The 25,320-nt window shown below is 42.5% G+C and overlaps 1 protein-coding gene across 3 annotated transcripts in view; it reads right to left on the bottom strand.

Annotated features, from left to right (window-relative positions):
• The window catches only part of DHX32 (DEAH-box helicase 32 (putative)), a 42,648-nt gene extending 19,900 nt beyond the window's left edge, over nucleotides 1–22,748 (bottom strand). Inside the window, exons 1-6 of one of the 3 annotated variants that reach the window (XM_048506260.1) lie at nucleotides 21,984–22,748; nucleotides 12,263–12,492; nucleotides 10,011–10,383; nucleotides 8,401–8,640; nucleotides 3,076–3,175; nucleotides 2,832–2,990 (exon numbers count right to left, since the gene is read on the bottom strand). In XM_048506260.1, coding sequence (XP_048362217.1) covers nucleotides 2,832–2,990; nucleotides 3,076–3,175; nucleotides 8,401–8,640; nucleotides 10,011–10,383; nucleotides 12,263–12,492; nucleotides 21,984–22,262 — 1,381 coding nt within the window. In that variant the 5' untranslated portion in view covers nucleotides 22,263–22,748. The remainder of the gene's footprint in view (nucleotides 1–2,831; nucleotides 2,991–3,075; nucleotides 3,176–8,400; nucleotides 8,641–10,010; nucleotides 10,384–12,262; nucleotides 12,493–21,983) is intronic. The other 2 variants (XM_048506262.1, XM_048506263.1) reach the window with 2 other exon arrangements.
• Between the last annotated feature and the right edge of the window lie 2,572 nt (nucleotides 22,749–25,320).

The raw sequence follows: 25,320 nt of genomic DNA, 5'->3' as shown, positions 1-25,320 counted from the left end.
CCGGAATCACACACAGCACCCCAGAAGTTTGTATGTTTATATCATATTATAATTGTTTTTCTACAGTATTTCTGTAGCACTGTTTTTGTAAGCCATTTTGAGATGGTCAAAAAAAGAATAAATAAATCACTGTGAAACTGAATTATCGTGATTGGGAAAAGAATAGGACCTCCTTGGATTTGAACTTTGTTTTGTCTCTTTCTTGTTTAGCCGAATCTATTTAGGAAACATACAGTGCAATCCTGAACAAAGTTACTCCAGTCTAAGCCCGTTGAAATCAATGACCTAAGACTGGAGTAACGTTTCTTAGCATTGTACTGTTAGTAATTCACTCTTATTTGTAAAGCAACATTTGAGGGGGAAGAATTCTTGAAAAATGGGCAGTCAAGAGAGACTTCGCAACATATCTAAGTGGTAGATAAAGTCTGGCATTTTTAACAAAAAAAGAAATCACCACTTGTGATAATAAAATCAATACTGTTAATACTATTCACAGCTACCTTGCTGTCCTCTTCGGTTAATTTGCTTCTATTTGAAATTAAAAACACAAAATCTACATTTAAATTATCTCAGCCAGCAGTGAAGGCAGACACAATGATTGCTGTAAGCCAAACCAGCAGAGAGGACTTGAATGACAATGTTGAGATGTAGTCCTAGGCAAGAAAATAAAATAACCAGTTTTCCTCAAAAGCTTTTTGAAAGCAATTGTGTCTGCAGGAAAATGATATTTTCTCAGCTTTTCCAAAGCATTTAAAATGTAGATTTTTTTTTAAAAGGTCAAAACAAAAGAACAAGACACAGAAGGAAAACGCAGGACGGGATATCTGTTACTATCTAGCAAAGATATTTTATTTATTGGGATAATTCCATTTTTGGTAAAAGCCAGTCTGTATCATTTGTGGAATTATAGCTGATATTGTTTTATGTGCCATTTCGATTCATTACAATTTGCATTGCATTATACACGATTTCTGGCCATTGTAAAACATTACCAGAGAGACTGATTAAAGGGCAAAATGGAGAACAAGCCCACTGACAAGACCAGCTTAGGCACAAAGGCTAGTTCAGACATATTTATTTTATCTCCAGTTGGATTATGAAAGCAGGCTTTGTTGCAAAGACAACCACTTCAATCCTGGTTTGCCTCAGAAAATACTGACAACTTTTTTCCCTCTCTGCTACCTGGGAAGGTGTCATCAGAAGACAACCCAGGATAAAACTAACATGCCAAGATGTGCACATTCAGCCATCACACAGAATTATAGTTAAGACTATCTGTGATTAATACGTAAAGGTAAAGGTAGTCCCAGGTGCAAGCACCAGGGCATTACTGGCCCATGGGGTCATGTCACATCTAACTCCTCCATGGCTGCCCTCCCCAATTTCGAATTCCTTCTGATTTCTTAGGCCGTTTCCGCACGGGCAAAATATGACGTCGTCGCAACGGAAAAAGAAGCGTCAGAGCTGCAGAGCCGCGGACGCAGCGCGCGGAGGTCGCGCGAGTCGCGCCGCCGCTAAAAAACGCTTAAACCGGGCGCGAAGACGGTGTATTCAGAAAAAACGCTTTAAAACCACTCTTTTTTTCCCCATGTGACCTTGCATCGACGCCGCGACTTTTCGTCGCGAACAGCCGCCACGGAGCTGTCGTCAAAAAAATGGCGTCCGGGCCTGCACGGCTTCTCGCAAGTCTTGCGCAGAGCGCCAACATCGCTGAGACGCCCGGCTTCATGGCGAGCGCTTCCGATGGCGAACCGTCACATTTCTGGCGGGGCCTGCGGACGCCTCGCAGCTTCGCCTTCGTCTGTGTGAACGCTTTTTTTTTTGGGATGTGATCGCAATTTCTGCGCGCACGTCATCCAGCTGTCCGCTGCTTTTGGCCGTGCGGAAACGGCCTTAGTTACAGTCTCACTTGTGGTTGATGATGAAGCCAAGAAGTAGAAAATCTTTTAACAACTGCATTTTCTTCAACCTTAAAGTAATGTAATTCTTCAGCAGTCATTCCTTTTGTCCTCCTGATATTCATCTGTAATTCTGCTTGGGAGCTTTCTGCTTTAACCTTTGTCAGTAGTCATTTCAAGTCTTCACTATTTTGTGTCAGTAAAGAAATGTCTAGTTATTGCCCAAATCCTTAACCACGTGCCTTATTCTGCTCTTCCCCTCTATAAGGTCTCTTACAATTTCCCTGTATTTTGATATCAAATCTTTCATTGTTTTCCAGTGGGGGATGCATGTTTATTGTAAAGTCTAGATAGGCTTCCTGAGCAAAAGTATGTAGTCTTGAAGCACTAAGATTGTCACATTCATGAAAAATGTATTTTTGGAGTGGCTCTTTGTTCAAATAATGTGAACAGCTGGCTTCTGCACCCCATATACAGAACATGGTGAGTGCATTTCAAGAGCCCCTCATCCCTGCAAGTAACACTGTTTATGCACAACCAGAGAGAGATTAACAGTGCACTCCTTAACACTGCTACACTACTCCACTTGCATCAGTGGTCCAAGAAGGGTGCAACTCTGCACAGGACTGCCCAGTTAATGATCTCATAATGCATTCATAGTCAGCAGAAGGTTAAATTTGAAGTCCATATGAAAATCAAAGAGAAAACTATGGTTTTCCTAGAAATTGCCCAGGAAACTCAAATCACACTTTGAAAATAATTGTGCCACACAATTATCAGTAAATGTCAGTAAATTAGAAGCAGGCACCAAAAATAAATAAATAAATAAATAAATAAATAAATAAATAAATAAATAAATAAATAAATAAATAAATAAATAAATAAATAAAATCCATTAAAAGATGAAGCAATATGGGCAACAATCTGCATTACCTGGTCTATCTATGAAGTCACAGTGGCCTAGCCCTGCGATATCCATCCTTTTCAAAAAAAGAACCATGCTGATTAGGTTGGAGTCCTGTATTCTGACTGGTGGAAGTGGCTTCATTTCTTTCTCCATAAATTCTTCAGGATAAAGGCAAAAACATTTTCCTGCCAGAGAATTCAAAATCAATCTTGCTTTTCATATTATTTTTAAACTGGCATGGTTGTTTACTGTTAACAATGAAATTTTTACCTGATGAAGATATGCCCAGAATCTGCTGGCGCATCTTGGCTTGGCTTTTGCTAATGGGCTGTATCACCACAGTGTTTGCTCTGATTCTGGGATTGTATACCTTGTAATATGAAAAGAAACATGACTGAAGTAAAGAAGAAAGACTGATCAAACAGCAAATGGATTTGCATTATGTTTCTTGTTTTTCTTGGGAAGGGTTCTTTTCTCCCTTATATTTTATAAAATGCTTGACTGCAAGTTCATCCACTTTTCACAATATTTATTACTGTTTTACTTGTCTTGGGACACTGAATGTACCTTGATATATTAACTGAAATACAGATTGTTTCTGTCAGGAGCGGCATAGTTTTGCTGTAAAAAACCACTGTCGGCCCTTGGAGAAATTTTCTTCAAAACAATACACAAGCTATAATCCAGTCCACATGCTTGCAATGGGAGTGCACAGAATAATCCGATAGGCTCAGAAGAATCCCATTTCCTTCTTTCTAGCATATGCCGCAGTAGAAGCCATTGTGTTTAAAGGGAGGTCTGTGACCAATTCCCATATAGCACTTATCCATCAGTACAAGCTACTAATGTTTAAGAGCTTCAGTAGTCTGCACTGAGTGGTGAGAGAAGGTTGGAAAGGGATACATTATCTTCACTTAGACCTTCCATTCAGTATAAGGACCCCTAGGATTTCCTGAACATGTGCCTATGTGCAGTCGTGGGATCCAAAAATTTTAGTAACAGGTTCCCATGGTGGTAGGATTCAAACAGTGGCGTAGCACCAATGGGGATGGGTGGGGCACAATGGGGGCGTAGCAAGGCATTCCAGGGGCGGGGCATTGCTGGGCGGGACTGTGGCAAGGACGCAGCCGCTGCGCCAGTCCTTGGGCGGGAAACGAATGCACGCAGGCGCAGGCTGCCACGCATGCTGGTGCACCTCCTGCTAGACTGCTTCAAGTTCCGCGCGCTACTGCTGAGAGGAGGGGCGTAACTAAGGCAAAAATCACGTGGCAAAATCACCAATTAGTAACCCCCTCTCGGCACACACAAATCATTAGTAACCTAGTCTCGGGAACCTGTGAGAACCTGCTGGATCCCACCTCTGCCTATGTGAGAGAATTGGCCATTGGGTTGATGGGAGGAAGGCATGGACTGGATTATGCTCAGAGCATTTGTCATTTACAGAAAACCATGATAAGAGAATGGTCTATTTGTTGCTGTTTTTTAAAATAGAAGGATAGAATTACAATATTGTTAGTTAATATTCTTCTCCAACTAAACTCAGGATTTAATCTACTGGTACTCATTAAATACAGTTTATATATGCAATTGCCGCAACCTCTAATTCTTGCACTAGCAAATGCACTGAAGTGCTTATATTGTGCTAGTCCTCACAGTTCACATCTGAGCTGGGCAGTGGCAGGATTAGTTCTTGCTCTGGGGTGTTTACAGTTTTAGATTTCCTAAGTGGAGAGGAAAGCAAGTGTTTTATCTAGGATCTGGTGAGAAAGTGCTCCTTCAAGAAGTTATCTTTATCATCTTCCTAATCCTCTTTCCATTGTATGAATAATAAGACTCTGCCTTGTTTGTGTGTTTCCTATGAAGCTGAAGGAAATAAAGGGAGACATTCCTGAAGAGATTGCAGGAAGCTGCCACTTGAGCATTCCCCCAACAAGTTTTAAGTCAAAAATGTTTGTGCACATTTAAAAATATGTTCCATTTATGTCTGGCTCCTTGGACCAATGAGAAGAACATCAGGTGACACCAACCAATCTGTACTGATAAAATTAATTCCATCCAGATACCACAATTTATAACAGCACTAGAGTGAACTAGGCCATAATTGCGACAGGGGGCAGGGCACATGGTGAGCTCTGGAGCAGTGAGCATGCGTGCCCTGTGGCCAGACAGGCGGCTGAGCCTTACCTGGCCTGTTCGCACGTGACGCATGAGCGCAAGGGGAGGAGCACCCCCCCTATATATTAGGCAACACGCGGTTGCTCCGGCCTTCTTCGACGCCTGGAGAAAACTGACCCACCCTCCCTCCCTACTTGGATAGGGCTTTCTTGCTGCTCAATTTGTAGCAGCCTTGGGCGGTTTGGGCAGAAGAGCGTATCTTTATGGGGAGGATGAGCTTGAGCGCCGGATCTCCCCGCAGTTGGGGGCCTCCATAAGAAGCTTGGGGTGAGGCGGGCTCAACGGTGCATGCCGCGGAGGCCTCTGCAGTTGAGTCTGACACCCCAGCAAGAAGGGGACCACACCAGGCTGGCGCCCAGGTAGCTTGGTACCTTTTCTGTTCCCCCCCCCCAATATGGATTTGGGTTGGTGCCAGGCTCAGCCATGGGTGCTGACCGGCTGCTAAGTGATGCGCTCTTCTTGCTTGCCCAGCTTTTGCCTCAATAATAAAGGGCTGCAGCCCAATTTAATTCCAAGAAGTGTCCTGTGGTTATTCACCAGATGAAACCTCTGCACATCTGGGCACAATACTTATCAATCAATATCTTCCCTCTTTTTTTTTTATTAACCCATATTATTAAATATGCTGCAAAGCAAATTTGCCCAGTTGGTGACTAGGGCCCTTTCCCCACTTACCTTAAGCCCCGCGCTACTCGAGGAGAGTAGCGCGGGGTCCCTCAGTACTCTACACTGAGAGGGGCAGCGACAGCGCAGCCGCCCCGACGCTGCTGCTGTCGCGCCCCTCAGCGTGAGGCATTCCTGGCGCTCTTTCAAAGGGCGCCTTTTGATGACCCCGCGCAGAGCGCCTTTTGATGACCCCACTTACCCTTTTCCAAGGGTTGCTGCGCCCAATTCCCAGCGCGGGGGCGTGGGGACGCCCGGGCGCGCACCAGGGATGCCGCACGCTGGGAATTGCGCGCAGCAACCCTCGGAAAAGGGTAAGTGGGGAAAGGGCCTAGGAGTGTACATTCCACAAAACTAAGCCCACAAAATCCCACAAAGCAACCCCTCCCCAACCCAGGTTTTTTAACCTATTAAAAAGTGGTGTTTTAAAGGGATTCAAAAAGCAGATCCTGAAAAAATTGGCATGATTCAGACTGCTTTGGCCCCGCTGCCATTTTTTAAATTCCCCCTCTCTCCCTGTTCCTTCACTTACCTGCTTTTTGGTTGCACTACTGTGGTTTCTGGGTTCCACACAGGATTTGGAAACCGTGACAGGTGCAGAGTTGTGAGTCCAGCTCAGCCCAACTGAGCCAGACTTGCAGCTCTGCACAGAGCTCCACCGCTGTGGCCTCCAGGATTCACATGGGACTTGGAGACCACAGCAGTTGCAGAGTTCTACCGCTGCAGACTCCGGGTTCCACATGGGACCCAGAGACCACGGCAAATGCAGAGCCATGAGCCTGGGACAGCTCAGCCAAGCCAGGCTTGCAGCTCTGTGCAGCATTCTATCACTATGGCCTCTGGCTTCCATGTGGGACTCAGAGGCAGCCACCCCCACTGATAGAGTACAGGTAAATTTATTTATTTATTTATTTATTTATTTCGATTTATTATACCGCCCCATCCCCGTAGGGCTCTGGGCGGTGGGAGAGAAGAGAGACATGGGTGGTAGAGATGGGAAGAGTAAAATTAAGATTTGGATCTCATGGACCTGAATTTTGAGAGGAATCCTGGATTTTTAAATATGGGAGCCCAGAAATATCTGTGGCCCCTTCCGCACACGCAAAATAATGCATTTTCAAACCACTTTCACAACTGTTTGCAAGTGGATTTTGCCATTCCGCACAGCTTCAAAGAGCATTGAAAGCAGTTTGAAAGTGCATTATTCTGCATTCGCGGAATAAGCCTGTGATTTCTCCCTATTTGTGATGTACAACCTGACTGCAATCCAGCAGTCAGCTATAACAGCCCAATACCACCTGTTTCTCTTTCTCTCGAGACTTCCTTGTTAGTAAATTTCAAACTGTGTAACAGGAAACCTCGAAGGCAGAAAATCAGTACACAATTTAGGGTACATAGTTCAGGATAATGTTTGTGTTATATGGACATTAAATAGCAGCACTAGTTGTGCAAGTGTAACCCCTATGTTCAGAATGGGTTGATCCAGAAAGGGGTGGAGACTCAAAGCAGCAGAAGGCTGCAAAAACTGGTGAAGTTGGAGGAAGCAAGGCTACCAGGCTGGGACCTTGATTTAATTCTTTCTAAGCTCTTAACACCTTGTTTAAGGTAACTTCAAAGTTGTTGGGAACTAGTGGGAAGGGAGTTGTTTATTTTTGCTATATTGTTAATGTTAAAATGTATTGTTTCAGGGCTTGCTATGTATGTAGTTGATGGGAGTTCTTTTGGGGACCTTCATCATCTTGGAACCCATTCAGCAAGCCTCTGAAGTCTTCATAAGCCAACCACCAGCAGGAAGAATTGGACTTGGCATTATCAGTAGACTGTAAATATAAGGAAATGCAACCTAAAAGGACTGTAAATTGTTAATGCTAAATGTTAATGTTAAAAGTGTTATTTGTTAAGGAAGTAAACCATTTTGTTTTAAATTTAGTTCTTTGCAACTCCTTCCAAGTTCTGCCCCGCAGAACCCACAGATACAGGTTACACAAACATTGGATACAGTATCTCTGATTCCAGCGGCTTTACTTGACCAATGATTTGGCATGCTCCTGGTAATCAACACTCGATACTCTTATTATTCCAGATTGTCATTGCAAGGTGGCAGTCTCCAAGCAAACATCCACAGGAGTCAGACCAGACAAAGAATTCTGAATTGGGTGAACAAACCCATTTTGCTCCTAGTTCCGGGGAAGGAAATGGGTAAACTGGATTGAGATTTCTTAGAAATTAAAGCAGACTAGCTTGGCAGTGTGAAAAAAATAGGCTACTATTTTTTTTTAATGTGAAAAAACCTTCAGTGATGTTACATATATGCATAACATACACACATGTACACAGAAACTTTTAGATATGCTTTATCTCATTCAGGACCAGTTCACCATCCAGTTGGTTGCTTGGGGCACCAAAACAGCCTGGGGTACCAGAGGGGAACAAGAGACAAGAATGTTTTGCATCTGTTGCTGCCTCCCAGCCCACCTGGCTCTGACCTTCTGCAGCCCTTTGGAGCCAGGACAGCAAGAGTGGAGAATAAATGCATGTTTTCTTCCCAGTAGGACAGCTACCCTTTCCCCAGAGCAGTGGGAATACACAGGGGATCCTGGGATGCAGTCATTCCAGGATGGATAGCAATTGCATGAATGGAGGGAGCATTTTCCCTCTTCCCATGTCATGCTCCTGCCACTTGGGGTGGTAAAAAATGAGTTGAGGCAGCATTGGTCCAATGTATAATTTAATATTAACCCTTGTTATTTTACTTACCTTTCTTCTCTGTATTCCAGTATCTATAACAAAAGACACTGTTTTGGACCAAACCAAAGATTCCCCCAAATTTGTGGTTAGCAGCACTTTCCTTCTGTAATTTTTGTACGGCTTCTCTTCATTTGACTTGAAGATTCTCTCTTGTTCATTGGGAATCAAAGGAATAGGGACCAATTCGCCAAGATCAGGATTTAAATTATGCCCTTCTTGCTGAATAATCCAGAAGGCATTTCTTATTTCCTATAAGCATTTAAGACATTTTTTCAGGAGTATTAAAACAGGCTCAATAGCCAAATCTGAATCTATTCTTTTTAAAAAATGGATTTTATTTCTATGAAACTCTAATTTCATAAATGGAACAGCCATGATGATGATTGAAGAGAAAACTGGCAGAGAACTATGCATGGAAACATCAAACATTGCAATGTGGTAATTTTGTTTCTTGAAGAATTTATTTTAGCTTGGGAAGAGATTTTTCTTTCCTCTCCCCCACCCCCATTTTCTAATGTATAATTGTCTGAACAGATTTATACCATGTGATAGCTTACCACAGCTACTCTAATCTCATAGAAAGACATTCTAATATCCATAACAATGCTTCAACAAGCCACTAGAACAGTAATATAGAAAAATTATAACGCAGTCACTAGATTTTCCATATCTGTGTGCTCCACACACTCTGCCCAGAGAGAGTAAGAATTAATTTGGAAGAATATCTATGTAGTTAACTTTGAAAACTGCTATTATGTTCTTAGAATTTAAAGTATCACAATGCCATAAACCATGTATGAAAGCGACTAATTTTTCTTTATCTCTAATAAAATAATTGAACATATAGGGGAATTGTAAATTTTATTTATCCCAGTGTCACATGAACTTTCTAGGGGTAATAAAGATCAATAAAATGCTAAACTAAGTCATTAATTGAAAATTAAGTTTCAGAATTTAAAGACATATAAGTACAAAAACTCTAAAGATTAAAATAAGCTTCAAAGCCTTTGTTAAATTAGATCATTATTCTTTTCCACTGCTAGAAAATTATCCCTTACAAGATATATGGAAGAAGTACAATGTGATTTAAACCACTTTTTTTCTCTCCTGGGGCATAACGGAAATCATCCGCATACTTCTCAGTTTCTTCAAATACTTTCACTTGTTAAACTAACACATACCACAACACTATGCTAAGTTTCAATGTATCTAGTTTTGAAGACAGTCTTAAAGTATAAATCAATACGTTTGTACAACAAGGTCAGATAAAGAAGGGGGCATTCCTTTGATAACCCGGGGGAAAGCCTTAGATTTCCAGAAAAATATGAACTGTAAAAAAGTGGGGCTATAACTCCCCCCCCAAATTCCCCCCCAATTGTAGAAGTAATGCCTATGTGTCACTGAGGTCTTATACAGCAAGATCACTGGATCTGAGGTTGTAGTAAGTAGGCTCTGGCTAGAAACTCTTGGAAGTAGCTTCCTACTTTTCATTTAGTTTGTTCTGAGTACTTCAGTTGATGAATACCAGATTTAAAAAATTGATGGGATACAAAAATTGCTTATCCCAGCATGTAAGCACAAGTGCACAGAAATTTTCTACAAGGTACAAAATGACTTACTTGTTCACAGGTTAGAAAGATCATAACATCACCTCTTCTTTTAGAGTTATGAATTTCAAAAAGCAGCCTTAATGCATATAGAAAGTAGTCTTTTTGAATGCTAGAGGTATATGCAACTTCTGTTTGGTATTTGCTTTCCACTCTTAGGAGAGGCACACTGCCATAATATTTCTGCAGCTTGCTGGACAACTGAGGAGATGTAATTACAACTAGCTTCAGTTCTGGCCTTAACATCAAGACATCTTTAAGGAGTCCAAGCAATATATCTGTTGGAACAGTCCTTTCAAGTATGCAGTCTACGATGATGATTCCATAACTGTTCAGAAGGGGAATAGACATCATTTCTCTTTGAAGCATCTCATCTGTACTGAATCTGTAACCATGCAAACCAATGAAATGTCATTGCATAAAACTAAACATTGCGAGATGGGACTGGGAACAAGAATGCAAGAAAACAGCCTTTTGTCATCCTTCATGGCCTTTATCAGTTCAGGGCAATGCCATTCAATCTCAACAGGGCTGTGGACACCTTTCAACAATTGGTGTACCAAGTACTAAACCCCTTTAGAGCCTTGCCTATGGCTTATATCAATGATATACTCCTCTATAATAGCAACTGGCATAAACATCTAGCTCACTTAAAACAGACTCAACAGCATTAAGGAGGGATTCTCAGAGGTCCAATACAGGTAGCATTTTCCTTCCTTTATCAACCCTGATAAATCTGCTACAGAAGAAAATGGCAAACCCTGTGTGATGGATAGCATGTTGTGTCAGGGCACCTTGATTAAGTCCAGATAGTACATAACCTGGACTTTGCACAACCATTTCTACTGCATGCCTCAAACAATGACTGGAGCCTTTCCTAGAAACGAGACAAACAGAAACATCTACTTGTGTATCTCAGCAAAAACTGCAGTTCTGCCAACAACTGAAAAGAGGTCCTGCCATCAACTAGGCCTGCAGCACTTTCTGTCTGGAAACCACTTCACACTGGTAATCGATCATGCCTCCCTACAATGGTTTCACTCAAACATTACAATATATGCCTTTTATGATGGCACCTTTCTTTGCTTCCTTTCAACTTTATTGTCAAACATTGGAAAGGAAGCACCCATGGCAATGCTTATTTCCTGTCCCAGGTCTACAACAAAGACTGTGGAATCAACCTGGTGAATTGGAGGTGAACAAAGGCAAACAGGGGGTCTGAATCTGGTTCCATGAGTGAGGTCGCAGTCCTTAGTGGGGCTGTCAATGGCTCCCGAGAAAAGCTAGTGGTTGATACAGCTGCAGAGCCAGGCTTTCTCATGGGCAGCCAATGGAGAGGACCAGAGTGATCCGGTCCCATGTGTCTAGATGGCAATACTGTGTCTTAGAAACCAAAACCAGGCCTCCACAGCCCAGAAGTGATTTGATGGGCTCTGTCCAAGATGGAGGCCAGAGCAGCTGGCCCCAAGCCTTTTCCAAGGATGGGAGGCACCACCCAAGGGTGGCTGGTTTTCCATAAACCAAAGGAAGAGAGAGAGAAACTTGCAGAACAGGGGTCTTTTCTGCACAACACAAATAAAATGCAGACATTTTAAAAAGAACAGTTTTGGCTTTTTTTAATCTGCCCAGTGTGGACAAAAAAAAGTGTTGGTAGGGAAAAGGGTATTTTTTTTCCACCCACCCCTCCCCCCAGCTCTCACTTTTGGTTAATGAGCAAGCAGCTTGTGTCCACCACTTTCTGCCAGCTCTAAACATAATTATTTTGAATGGTGTAAACGAGAATATAATCTACTAAGGACTACTTCCATGCAACCTCTTTTTCTTTAAATATGGCTTCCACAGGAGCAATAATCAATGGACTTCCTTCTATACCCATATCCACCAAATGTCAGTTTACTAATATGTAGATGTGACAAGGTAGACTGGCACTAGCGGTGCAAAGGCAAGGCTGTCCAATAATCCATGGCTGGTGGGTTATTGAGCAAAGGTCACCTCTTAGATATGAGCAGAGCGGGTGTACTGCAACCACACTCCACCCCTATAGAGTCAGACTGGGAGGGAAGGGGTTTGAATCTTCGCCTGAATTCAAGGCTACACAAGCTGGTGACTACACAAGAGTTTTGGTCAAATTTGAGTGTGACACTAAGGCATTATGATTTCTTTGGAATTTGTTTTATATATTGAAGCAAGTATATATTATACACATGCCCAGGTTAACTAGAAAGCTTGAAATTATTAGCAGGACTAAATATAAATACACTAACCTTAGGATTGTGTCATTGTTACAGCAGTTATCACAGGGAACCACATAACCGACTTCATGACCAATATTGACATCCATCTCGTCAGCAACTCTCAGAGCCAGCCACACTGTAGCATGTTTACACGTTTGTGTACAAATAATTGCTCCATGTTGAAAATGGGCAGCAAGAGAATATTCAGCACACCACTGAGGTACCTTGAATATTAAGAAAGAGAGACAACATGCATCAATCTGCAAAAGAAACAAATGTTGGGGTTCTTTGGTTAGTATGTTTCGATTGTAAGTGCTGTCCCAAGTGCTCCTATGTCAGTTGCTAGTTGTCTGGCTACTAGCAACTGAACAGTTCAATAAGAGGAAATTATCTGCCTGGATAAATGTCAAGACCCAGAGTCAGTTAAGTGGTCAAACGTGAAGTGAAAGACAGTTCTGGGAATTTCTTGTTCTGCACTAGATTAGTTGGATTAGAGAAGTGACAGGAATAGCCTCTGGGGAGAAGAGGCCATCAACACTCTTGTTCTCGAGCTCTCTGTTGTTTGCTTGGTTTAATAGTGTTATGTTACAGAAACCTCTGGTCAGGGTCAGGACCACATGTCTGCCTATGCTTCCTACTGGGCTCATCTATGGCCCTATGATGACATTAGTGCACTCAAAGGAAACAACCATCTGCCAGGAAGAAGTTAACAGCCAACAAAAATGTTTATTTGAAGTAGAACAACTGTTTGCATTTATCAGAATTCCACAGTGATTCTAATATGTAGTTGTTTGTGGGTAACACAGGGTTTTAAGAATGACATATGCAGCCTTAGAAATAGGGATGGGGAAAATGCCACACATTAGTTCTTCTCCAAGGGGCACTTAATATGAGTTTATACACCATCATATGGTGACCATTTCGTATCAGAAGTGGTGGCATTAATCCATCTGTTATTATCCTATCTTGCATTCTGCCTCATCTGATCCCAAAATATTATATACAGAACTGTTGTTCGTACATCTTGGTTTGTATTTCCAGTAAAGCTTATTTTCTGTCACAGACCCAATTCTGACAGTCTAGAACAAAATGAACAGGCCAGTAGTGTTTTAAAATTCCAGATAACTATTCTTGTTAATGTGTGGAACACAGTTATGAGAATGTAACAAGCACCAGTGAGACAGTGTCTATAAAACAACTGATGAGTAATGTAACCCCCAGACTCTACTAGTGGCATTCTGTGAAGGCTGTTTTCCAGTTTTAAAACATTAATTATTTCATGGAGAAGCCCTCATCCAGTCATGCTTCATTTTAATGGTGTCAGGCACCTCCCAGTTCCACCATCATTCCTTAAACCCAGAGGGAGTGCTGTTGTCCAAGGTGAGCACACACTGCAATAATTCAACTTTCTTCCGGAAATTCCAAATCACGATAAAGGAAAAGATCCGTAGACCTCCCACCCCCTTTCTGGATGTGTTTCCATTACAAGGCACCAGGGTATGATTAGATGAAGAGAGGTTCTAGGCTATTTAACTTGTGAGGCCCCCCTCCCAATCCCCCACCTTCATGACTAGAGGAAGATGTAAGAGTGTTTTAAGGCTGAGTAAACACAAAAATAGCGAGGCGTGTTTAAAATTCCACAATTCACAATTCCTTCTCTAAAGGATGGACATAAGATGTTATTGTTAAATGCTGTAGTGATTGAAAAAATGCATAACACTGTGAAAAATGTTTGCCATGTCCAAACTTTGTAAGCATTTGCAGGATAAGCAGGATTTTTTTTAAAGGAAAATGAAATTGTAAGTTTATTGTTGCATCCTTAAAAAAACCCCTTCAGTTTACAAATTTTATTGCCTGGGAAATGTTAATAAAATTAACATGACTACCTGACAATGACAGCATGACACTTTTAGATCCTACTTTATGTTGTAATTAAACAGTTGTTTTAAAAAAAACATTTTAAGAAATAAAGAAACTGCAATAATCAAATATACTTGCAGCCCAATCCAGGGAGAGGTGAATCCCCCTCTGGAAGGGGCAGAGGCTTACATCAGCAAATTTCCCCCTCTGGGGCAATTACCCCAGTGGAGGAGCAAATCCGCCAGCACCCGGCTGCTGTGGCACCTGCAATAACCAGCTGTGGCGCTGGGCCTTGCACTGGCGCTCCCACACTGCCCCAGGTGTGTCGGCATGGCAGGGACATTCCCAGGGGTCAAGCTGACCCTATTTGGCTTCCACTGACTGTTTAGCTCCTTTGTGCTCAAGGGTGAGACCTCAGAGATATCCTAACTTTTCCATGATGTATCTCTGCTTTCCCCTATGGGGGATTTAAAGGCTGGTGGTTTTTTTTAATGTTTGGGGTTTTCCCTCACTGTGAGAAAGCTATTTGGAGGGGGCATGGCGGCGCCAAAGCGGTGCTGTTCCCGCATGCCTGACAGCTCTGTATTGGATTGTAAGTCTTAAAAAGTGTTTTTCCCCCTAGCCTTCCACATAGCGAAATCATCTAAAAGTTCATCAAAATTTGTTTGTTGAAGTCTGTCATTTTCCTGGCATCAAGCCAGAAGTCAAAAGCTGAACAGCCTTCCAAATTTAAAGAGTTACCAACACATGGAATAAAGAAGGAATAAAGCAGGTAATAAATGGACTAAAAATAAATGCTAATAGCCAATTAAAATAAACCCAATCAGCCTTTCCAGCAACCCATATGAGAGATTCTTATACCTAAAATATTAATATGTAGTTTATAACCAGTGGCACATCTGCCTGGGCGCACGCCTGCCAGTGGAATATCTCTGGACACACGCCTTTTGGTCACGTGGCGGGGGGCACCAGGCATGTGCCGCAGCCACCAAGCCCCGTCCCGCTCCCTCCAGCCTCCAAAGCTGGACCTTTTGAAAGCATGGAGTTGAAGGGGGGTGGATCCACACCCCAACCTTTGTGCAGGCCAGGGGCTGCGGCTGGGGGGCAGCACCCCACACCCCCTCCATGAAGGCAACCTGGAGCCCCCCCACCCCTGAGCCCCACCCCCGAGCCCCACCCCCTGGTCTGCATGGAGGTCAGGGGCATATGGGCATGGCCCTGTCCCAAGCCCCACCCTTTAGCAGGCCCAATCCCTTCTTGGACTGTCTTCTCCAGTTATGGTGATCATTTCAACCACATATAATTTGCATATTTAGCTAAGGCTCATGGAGGTTGAAACAATCACCATAACTGGAAAAGATAGTCCATGGCAGGACTGGGCCTGCTAAAAGAAGGACCTCATTGCAGACCAAGGGGCGGGGCTAAGGCTGGTGGGTGCCCGGTCCCAAGCTCCACCCACACCTCCATGTTGGCAAGCCGAAGCTTTAGAAAGCCAGCTAGTGCAGGAGGCCACCTGCCCAGTGGGGTGCCTGGGGGGGGGGGACGCCCGGAGAAGGAGTTGTCTCTGGGCACCATTTCCTACCCATACTCCTCTATAATAAGGTTGGAGTCCTTCTGAAGGGAACTACCTGCAGCTTCAGGCCCTCCAAGCAACTGGAGAAGATTGATTTTTTGCTTCCTTATATGGAATGTCATAACTCTTTAGCTCCCCTAGTGGACTCAGAGTGACACACAGAATTACTAAACCATTGTTTAGAGACCTCGGTTCATTATTACATCATGTGTAAGAAAGGCCTGTGACAGTGTCAAAAATATTCCCTTGGCCAGAGGCCGCCTAGATTTTGAGGCCTTGCCAAACCTATAGATAAATTCAACCATGCAAATCAGCCACCAAGTTGCATTTCTCCCACAAGGAAGAATCATAGGCTATGACTATTCCTCCTCTCAAGCTGACACCTTCATGTGGCTGCTTTTCATTTAAAATGTTGTATTCACATTTTCATTTTAGGATTCTGGAGAATAAATCTGTTTGAATTTAGTCCAAATCATTAAAAATCTATCATTGGAATCTTTAGAAATCTTTAGAATTCAGTTCAAGCCCTTCTCTCCAAGAAAATGCATGCTGTTTCAAGCTCATTAAAAGCCCTTGTAAATAAACCAGCCTTACATTGCTTTCAGAATTGCCTCCCTCATGTTCAGGGAGCCTATTTCACAAGGTAAGAGTCAGTAATGAAAAGTATCAGACTGTAGTACATTCCAAAAGGGTAACCTTGTGCAGGGGAACAACTAGAAGGAGGCAACTGCAGGATTTTAATTGGTGCACAGGGATATATGGGAAGAGAGAGGTTAAATCAATGTTTAATCAATTTAAGGATTAAATGCACTAGGCAACTATTGGAAGCCAAGCAGAATCTATATATCACTCAATTTTTGATGATGCATCAATCAGTTACATGGACAAAGCTATCACCTACAAGGCTTTGTACCCATACATGTGCAGGTCCCCCTCTCCTGCTTTGTTCTGCTGCATCAGCTCTACTTATCTGAAGGCACCATTCAGAAAACAGCTAAAACTGGCAATTGCCCATTCACACACATTCTCTGTGGTGGCTCCTACACTGTGGAACAGTCTGTCTGAGACTATTAGGAAGGCCCTAACATTTTTAATTATGTTGCAAAATGTGCAAAACAGATTTCAGGAAAACATTTCTGTAGAAAGAACAAAAGCCACAGTGTAATAGTTCAGTTCAGGAGATAACTTTTATTAGGAATGAAGTCTTTCCTACAATAATTGTCTTGTTCCCTTAAACAGGTATGTTTATAGGAGTTACTCTGTCTGCCCTCCCTGCCCCCATTCTATAAATACAGCCAAAACACATTGTGTCAGTTTACTAGGAACCTTTGCCATTGAATTCAAATGTTATCTTATAACATGTTTACAGACGATGTTATCATATTGTCGAAGGCTTTCACGGCCGGAATCACTGGGGTGCTGTGTGGTTTCCAGGCTGTATGGCCGTGTTCTAGCAGCATTCTCTCCTGACGTTTTGCCTGCATCTGTGGCTGGCATCTTCAGAGGATTTGATAGTAGGAAAGGAAAGCAAGTGGAGCATATATTCCTGTGAGTAAAGGTCACTGCCCTCACCTATTGACCTTTACTCACAGGTATATATACTCCACTTGCTTTTCTTTCCTACTATCAGATCCTCTGAAGATGCCAGTCACAGATGCAGGCGAAATGTCAGGAAAGAATGCTGCTAGAACACGGCCATACAGCCTGGAAACCACACAGCACCCTAATCTATCTATATATATAAAAAGCTAACAGTGACTTTGTTAGTCATGTCCTAACGCCGAAACGGCTGGACGGATTGCCCCCAATTTTTCACATAACGTTCCTCCCTGTTGCGGGCAGGTAATCGGACCTTCAAATCGCCGAAAGTCCATACCTGAGCCAGGTAAAATGTCTTTTTCCTGGCGCACCTGACCATGAAGCTGGCTGTGTTTAACTGTCACCCTTAGAATGTTCATGCAGCATGTCTGTGGCCTGAGGGCTTGGTATGCCCTTAGAATGTTCGCGCAGATGGCCAGAGATGAGCAGGTAAAACAGTACATAGGTAATACGAGTGGAAGTGAAACACATACACACTTTGCCATGTGAGACGTCAGGTGGGGTTCCCCCCCTCGCACGCAGGTAACTTTCACTCTCTGTGCCTCACCCACTGCTACCACACAACACACATAGTCTCATACACATCTGGCTCATCCTCACACACCTCACTCTGCCCTCCCTCACATCCAACCACCACTTGCCCACTTCCTCACCCATATTCGCCACAGCTCTCTTTTACTAAAATCGAGCTGGAGTTTGCCTTTTTTTCCTAAGAAAATCCATGGGGTGGGGGCGAACAGCACTACTGGCTCCGTTTCTTTTGCACATGGCCCTTTAAGAACCCAGGGAGCTGGCCTCGATCTGAGTGCCTCACCACCCTGCCTCTGCTGCCTGACTGGGATAGCCTTCTTGCCCCAGTTCTGCCTTACCCAAGCCAGGACTGTGCGTGTCAACCAGCCTCATGGACAGCGGGATTCGCACTCTGGACAGGTCCGTTGTGGAATGGAAAGGGTTACCTTATACTAAAAAAACAAGATACCACCATATAACGATGTGCATTGAAAAGGGAAAGAGGGATTCCATTTGACCCCCCCTAAAAGGCTATGCTGGGTATCATTGGACCTGCATGGACATCTGTGTGGGTTGCGGACTGTGATGAGAAGGACAATTGCCACAGCAACGTGTGGCCGGGCCCCGCTAGTGTTATCATACTTTGCAAAATGCCATTTGACTGACTGAAAAGTTTTTATCATGCTACAAAGTCTGCCTAGTAAATGTTGGGAGGTGATGTCACCTTATTGATTGGTAATGACCCAGTGCTTACCTTTTGCCTTTAATCTGCCTTGGATTCCAGTGAGAAAGGCAGACATCATCATCATCATAATTCTAATAATGATAATACTTTTACTTTGAAATAACTGAATATCAGCTAACGTCAATTGGGCAGCTGTTCAGTCTGAACCAATAAAAAATAGCTTCAGTCTAGAATTTCTAAATACAACTATATCCATAAATATTGTTGAAGTTGCACATACTTTTTGGCTCAGACATTAATGTATGCCTCAAATTATGTAGGTCCTTTTAGGCTCTCAATGAACAACATTCTTTACATTTTTCTCAAGTTTTACAGCAGTGAAGTTTAGCTTGAGGTTCTTGTTAATTGCTTTTTGCATATTACAAGCAATTCATTAACTGAAGCTCCACGGTTTTCAAACATACAAAAAATTAGGGTTTTTTTTCAGTCTTTAGACAGATTTCCTGCTGGTTCTAAGGAAGGCTGCAGGGCTGAAAGTTTAAAAAGATTATTATTTTTATTACAACTATGATGAATTAAAATGCAGCTTTCATCAAGCAACAGTAAATTTACATTTTCAGAGTTCAGCCAGAATGCCACCTGGGTAGTCAGGAAGCAGTAAGTAATCACAAAATACCATTATACCAAAATACCAAATCTAGTAACATGCCAATCATTGTAAAAACTCCCCACCCCACTTTAATGTGTCATGCCCAAGTTAAGAAAAGGAGGAGGAGGAGGTTGTGGATTTATACCTTGCTTTTCTCAACTGTAAGGAGTCTCAGAATGGCTCACAAACTCCTTCCCTTCCTCTTCCCATAACATACACCTAGTGAGGTAGCTGGGGCTGAGAGAGTTCTGAGAGAACTGTGACTAGCCCAAGGTCACTCAGCAGTGGAGGAATGGGGAATTTCCTATTTTGTTTTCATCACAACAACAATAACAAATGGGCTGGTAAATTTTCCCATGAGTTAAGAAACCAACACATAAACCCTAGTGGGCAACTTTGAGAACAGAACAGGATAACAGAAGTAGCCATCAGGACCTGGGCAGGAAGACTGAGATGTTCTCTCCCTGTGCCAGTCCAACGAGGTCATTCTAAGCAGGTCTACTCAGACTCTTACTCTGATCTGTTAAGTAGGGCTTACTCTCAGGGTAGTTTTCTTAGGATTGCATGGCAAATGGACACAGACAACTTGCTCCAAACTGAGGCTGGAGAGATTCCCCCTGTCACTGCATTGACTTGTTCCACAATCTGACTCTACACAGGTGCAGCCACTGGGAGGTCTGGTTCCATGGGTTGCCCCTCATTTCAAGGAGGGGTAGACTGAAAGCTGGTGGAAGTAATACAGTAGCTGCACCATCTAGCCACATTATATTGTGCATAATATCTAGATGGAAGTGCCGTCTGCCTTTTCAGTATATTATCACTAATAAAGCAAAGAATGTACCGGTAATCCTTTTTCCTCCATTATACTTTAGTTGATTCCTGTGCCTAACATGTAGGTACCAAATTATCCTATTGAGATCAAGGGAATTTATGTGTGCATAACTTAAGCTGAGCATTACAATGTAGGGGAACTTATGTGCAAAAACTTCAGAGAAATTAATGAGAATATGGCTAGAAACTTTTTTGAAAGTTCAAAGTTCATCTTGGTCATATAGAAGAGTTTGGATTTATATCCCCCCTTTCTCTCCTGCAGGAGACTCAAAGGGGCTCACAATCTCCTTGCCCTTCCCCCCTCACAACAAACACACTGTGAGGTATATAAGCTGCAAAGGTATGAGGCAGGGACTGTTATTTTTTACTCTTCCAGTTCAATAATTTATTTTGATACAGCTTACAGCAGAAAAGTTCCTAGTTTACTGTGCTCTTAATTTATAGGTAGTCTTAGAAGATAAACATTATGGTATTTAAAATCAAAATTATTTTTAAAGCATTTTAGGTGTATTTGAGGTTTGTTTTTAAAACTTTAAAGATATGGCTTTAAAATGTTTATCTTTCCATCAGCCATTGCTAATATCACATATATAATTCTGAAAATGCACCTCTGTGCAGATCAAAAAAACCGATGAAGGGAGCCAGGTACAGATAGGGTATATTTCTGTATAGACCTGGGACATGCTCAAGCATGCATCAAAATACCCCTCCCCACCCACAATTTTAAAAAATATGAACATAGTTACAAAAAAATATAAGACCTTGCAATGCTGTATTTGGCAGAGGGACAGTAGGAGTTAATGCAGCATGTGCCAGTGAGGTAGGCAGCCAGGCCCCCAGATAGGCAGGTGCTGCTAGCACTGGAGGCCAGTGGGCACCAGTGCTATAGAAAGTGGCAGGAGCTGCCACTGCTGCTCCCATCTTTATATGGGCTAGGCAGGCAAAGGAAGCCACGCTGAAAGTGAGAGGGTGGGAGGAAGGGAGCTGCTGCTGCTGCCCCTCCGCCATTGCTGCATGAACCAGATAGGCAGTTTGTGGCACTGAAGGTAGGTGGGCTGACCAGTAAGTGGTCAGCTGAGCAAGTTGGGGAGGTGATTGATTCCCCCCCCCCCCCCGCAATCCTTGGAAGTAACGCCCTTGTATAATAACAATAAGCAACAATGTGTTATGAGGGAAAATACAAAGTTGAGCACTGGTTCTGTGCACTAACCACTTGGCCTTTTTGTCTTTTTACTGTTTCAAAGCTCCGTAGCAAACTACTTTTAAAACACAAGAGAATTTGGAAAGCAGTTTTCGATGCAGCATCAAGTTCAAAGACAAAAGTCAAATTCTTACTGGGTGTGCAGAAATTCTTAAGTATGCTGTACGCCACTTTCTGAGGTGTGGTCCTAGTTTTTAACTATCTTGATTTTAAAGTGTTGTGAATAGGGCAGGCAATTATGCACCAATGCAAGTAACAACCACCTTGCCTATTGAACCAATGAGATTTTGGCTATTGAGTATTCTGGTCATCAACTGATTTCATGCAGATCCCCACAGGCACATAAATCCAACCGAGGAAAGTTTACACAACTAATAACGTAAAAATGTAAAAGAGTCATAATACTAAAAGTTTAGCTAAAAATTCATACCACATGCCAGCGATAACAAACTCCAAATATTTTCATCCTTGAACTTTGCAACTGATGTTTTTGAACACTGAGTTTCTCAAACCTCCACAAAAACCAAGGGTAACTACTAGGAAACTAAACTATATATATAGAACCATATGTTATATGTAACAAGATATTATAGTGCAAAATGAACTTTATGAATAGTATTTAAGTGAGTATTTCTAAAAGACAAATTAAGCCTGATAGGACCTCTGAATTTGTAAAAGTACATAAGGAAACATTAGTAATTAATTAAGTTATAACCTTGCTGCCATTTCAGTGATCCCTCTTCAAACTTGTAAGGAAATACTAATATAACAATACCAATGCAACTATTCGACATTTAATTCTGGTTGATAGCATAGTGCAAATTCTCTGCATCAAACACCCACCTGGGAGCTCTTGCCTGTTTTGGCATCTCCTGAAACAATCACAATCTGATGATGATGCAGACTTTCCATGAAAGCATATTTCATTTGCCAGATTGGAAGTTCCTCTCTTTCTTTGAGAAGCTTGTAATAACGGGATGAGAATGGCAATCTGTCAAATGGATTAATCTCTAAATCTTCTGTACATCTCCCTATCCTTTCCTCTTCCATCTCCTCCACATCGGTAGAATCAAATAATTCTGAACAGCGCTGCTTCTCAGAGGAAAAGGATAAACAGTCCATCTCTCGCCTTCATGTATTATTTCCGGCAATGAAGCACTAGTGCTGGAACTTTAATGAAGACATTTACACTGATAAATCGCTTAAGTCTTGGAAACCTAGGGACAAAAAAATAAATCCATGATCATCTAGTTCGGAAAGAGTACTTGCCAAACTTTCAGGTCAAAAGTTTAACAAAGTTTCAGTCTTCTGGCTGTGTCTTCTCTTTGCCTTCTTTGTTTTCTCCTTGTCAACTCTGAGGGCCTTGAGGATGATTGGTCTGAAAATACATCTGAGAAAAATTTACACAACCACAGTTAAAATGAATCACCCGAGAAGAAACAGTTCAGCAGAAACCGATTACTTTCTGCATATTAAATTAATGGACTGTTGCTTCAAATCAGACCATTAATAATGAGTTGGTTGGGTGTTTTTTTCCACCCACACTGTAGTCTCCCTTTCCAGTCTGGAAAGTGATTAAGGACTCTACTGAGCTTCCCCTTTGTCACATGTGTCTGCATCCCGATTCATTGTGAATAGAAGGCTGCAGGGTGAGATTATTGTGGTTGATTGTGAAGAGGGTCATGTGGTTGCTTCGGTTGCTTAATACCATCACAATAGATCGTACTACTGGATGTGGAGTGCAAAACTGGCAGGGCTTTGTGCAGTAGCCAGAGAAAAGTCTCATTAGGAGACATTAAGCCAACCATTCAAAACACTCTGTATTTTATGCAATCTGCAGTTTTCCAGGACATTTTTAAGGAGCAGGAAAAAGCCATTGCTTATTGCTTAAAATACATTGTCCATGATTAATAATGTACATTAAGCTAGATCACGAACCTGGATATTTCCCCCTAAATCAATTCTAGGTGATTTGGGTACAGAGACACTGGAGTTCCACAATGGCTCAATGTCAGGATCAAGATGCTGCTCCAGTCCTACTGGGTGGAATTATTTGGCTCTGTACTGATTTCTGTTGGTCCACATGACTGACTCAGATTGGAATGTGACCAGTAAAGGTGGTGCAGTTTCATTATACGTACTTTGTTTATATTCTACATCTCACCCAAATGGATATTTAAAACAGCTTTCAGTGTTCTCCTTTCCCCCATTTGATCCTCACAACAACCCTATGAGGTTGCAAATTAAGGTTGTGGCTGGCCTAAAGTTTATTTTACCTATGTTATTTATAGTCCACCCAGGGGCGTAACGAGGCAGCCCTGGGCAAACTGTAGCCCTGGGCAAAACCTGAGTTGGATGCCCCCCCCCCAATGGGTGGCCACTCCACCACGACCAAATTTTTTTTGCACCAGGACATTGGTGCCTGCAGGGGGTGCATTTTTAGACGTATCAGCACCAAATTTCAGCATATCATCAGGAGACTGTCCTTATGCTACTCCCCAAGTTTGGTGAGGTTTGGTTCAAGGAGTCCAAAGTTATGGACTCCCAAAGAGGGTGTTCCCATCCCCCATTGTTTCCAATGGGAGCTAATAGGAGATGGGGGCTACAGTTTTGAGGGTCCATAACTTTGGCCCCCCTGAACCAAACTGCACCAAACTTGGGGGGTGCCATCATCTCCAGATGATACCCTGAAATTTTGGTGCAGATACATCCAAAAATGCACCCCCTGCAGGAACATCCTAGAAATTTGCCCAAGAATCTTTGTTCTGCATTGAGTTTTCTGTATTGCTGTCAATGGGGGTTGCAGGCTGTGGGGGGCACATTTCTGAAGGCACATTCTCAAAACTTTCAGGGTCTCATCAGGAGACTACCCTAATGATGCCCCCCAAGTTTGGTGCAGTTTGGTTCAGGGGGGCCAAAGTTATGGACCCTCAAAACGGTAGCCCCCATCTCCTATTAGCTCCCATTCGAAACAATGGGGGATAGGGGCACCCCCTTTGGGAGTCCATAACTTTGGACTCCCTGAACCAAACCTCACCAAACTTGGGGGGTAGCATAAGAACAGTCTCCTGATGATACGCTGAAATTTTGGTGCCGCTAGCCTAAAAACTGCGCCCCCTGCAGGCCAGAAATGGAAAACCACTAAAATACCCAAAAACAAACCCAGCATTTTGATGCCCCCCACAAGGTGATGCCCTGGGCAGCTGCCCACCTTGCCCAATGGGCATTATGCCAGTGAGTCCACCTTTCTCACTTGGACTCAAGGCGGATTACAGACCCTAGCAAGCTTTCATAGTGCACAGGGGATTCAAATCTGAGTCAGTTCATGTGTGCATCCTGGAGAAAAGCGGGCCTGGCTTTTCCCTGCATATTTTCTATGCTTTGGTTTGTACTTCTTAGTACCAAACTGTAAATAGGAAGCCACCATCTAGTGAGCCTTTCAATTTAGAAGCCAATGCATTACTAGCATTGGAATGTTTCATAGAGGTCTCTCTCTCCCTCTCCCTGTGTGTCTTATACACACGCATATAATTTCAAAATAAATCATCAAGGTAAGCCTGAATTCCACAGCAAGAGAAGCTATACGCTGCAACTGGTACAAATTAAGACAATACTGGCAAATTTGACTAATTGCATAAATGTTTTGTGTTCTCGCTTTTTAGGGGAAGGGATGAGCAACTGTTAGGTGCTGAAATATTATCCCCTTGTCATGTGATTCAGAGAGTGAAATAGTCATTCCTATAGTCATTACTGATGGGTAGCTGTAGTCTGTAGCAATAAAACAAAACAAGCCCAGTGTTGTTTTAAAGACTAACAATTTATTCCAGCACAACTATGAACTTATGTTAGAATAAATGTTTAAGTTGCCATTGGACAGCTGTTTTATCCCAATAGTCATTCCCTGTCAATCATGTTATCATCAGCCCATTCGAGTTTCTGCAATATTTCTAGAGAATACCAGCAAATATTCAACCCCGTCTTCTTGCATCTGCCTTGAGTCTCTGTGAGACAGACTATAAAGATTTGCTCTGTTTTGGAACCCCTAATATGGCTCTTTTTCAGAACAGGTGTGTATTATACAAATCCATCTTGTGGTAGTGATAACAGTAGCCACAAATATGTCTTTAACAAAGTATTTCATACTACCAGTGGGGAAAAATTCTTCCTGTTCCCTCGAAAT

Source organism: Sphaerodactylus townsendi, linkage group LG08 (assembly GCF_021028975.2).
Source record: "Sphaerodactylus townsendi isolate TG3544 linkage group LG08, MPM_Stown_v2.3, whole genome shotgun sequence".
In the NCBI taxonomy this organism is placed as follows: Eukaryota; Metazoa; Chordata; class Lepidosauria; order Squamata; family Sphaerodactylidae; genus Sphaerodactylus; species Sphaerodactylus townsendi.
The sequence above is the reverse complement of the archived record's forward strand: the minus strand, read 5'-3'. Positions and strand labels throughout refer to the sequence as shown.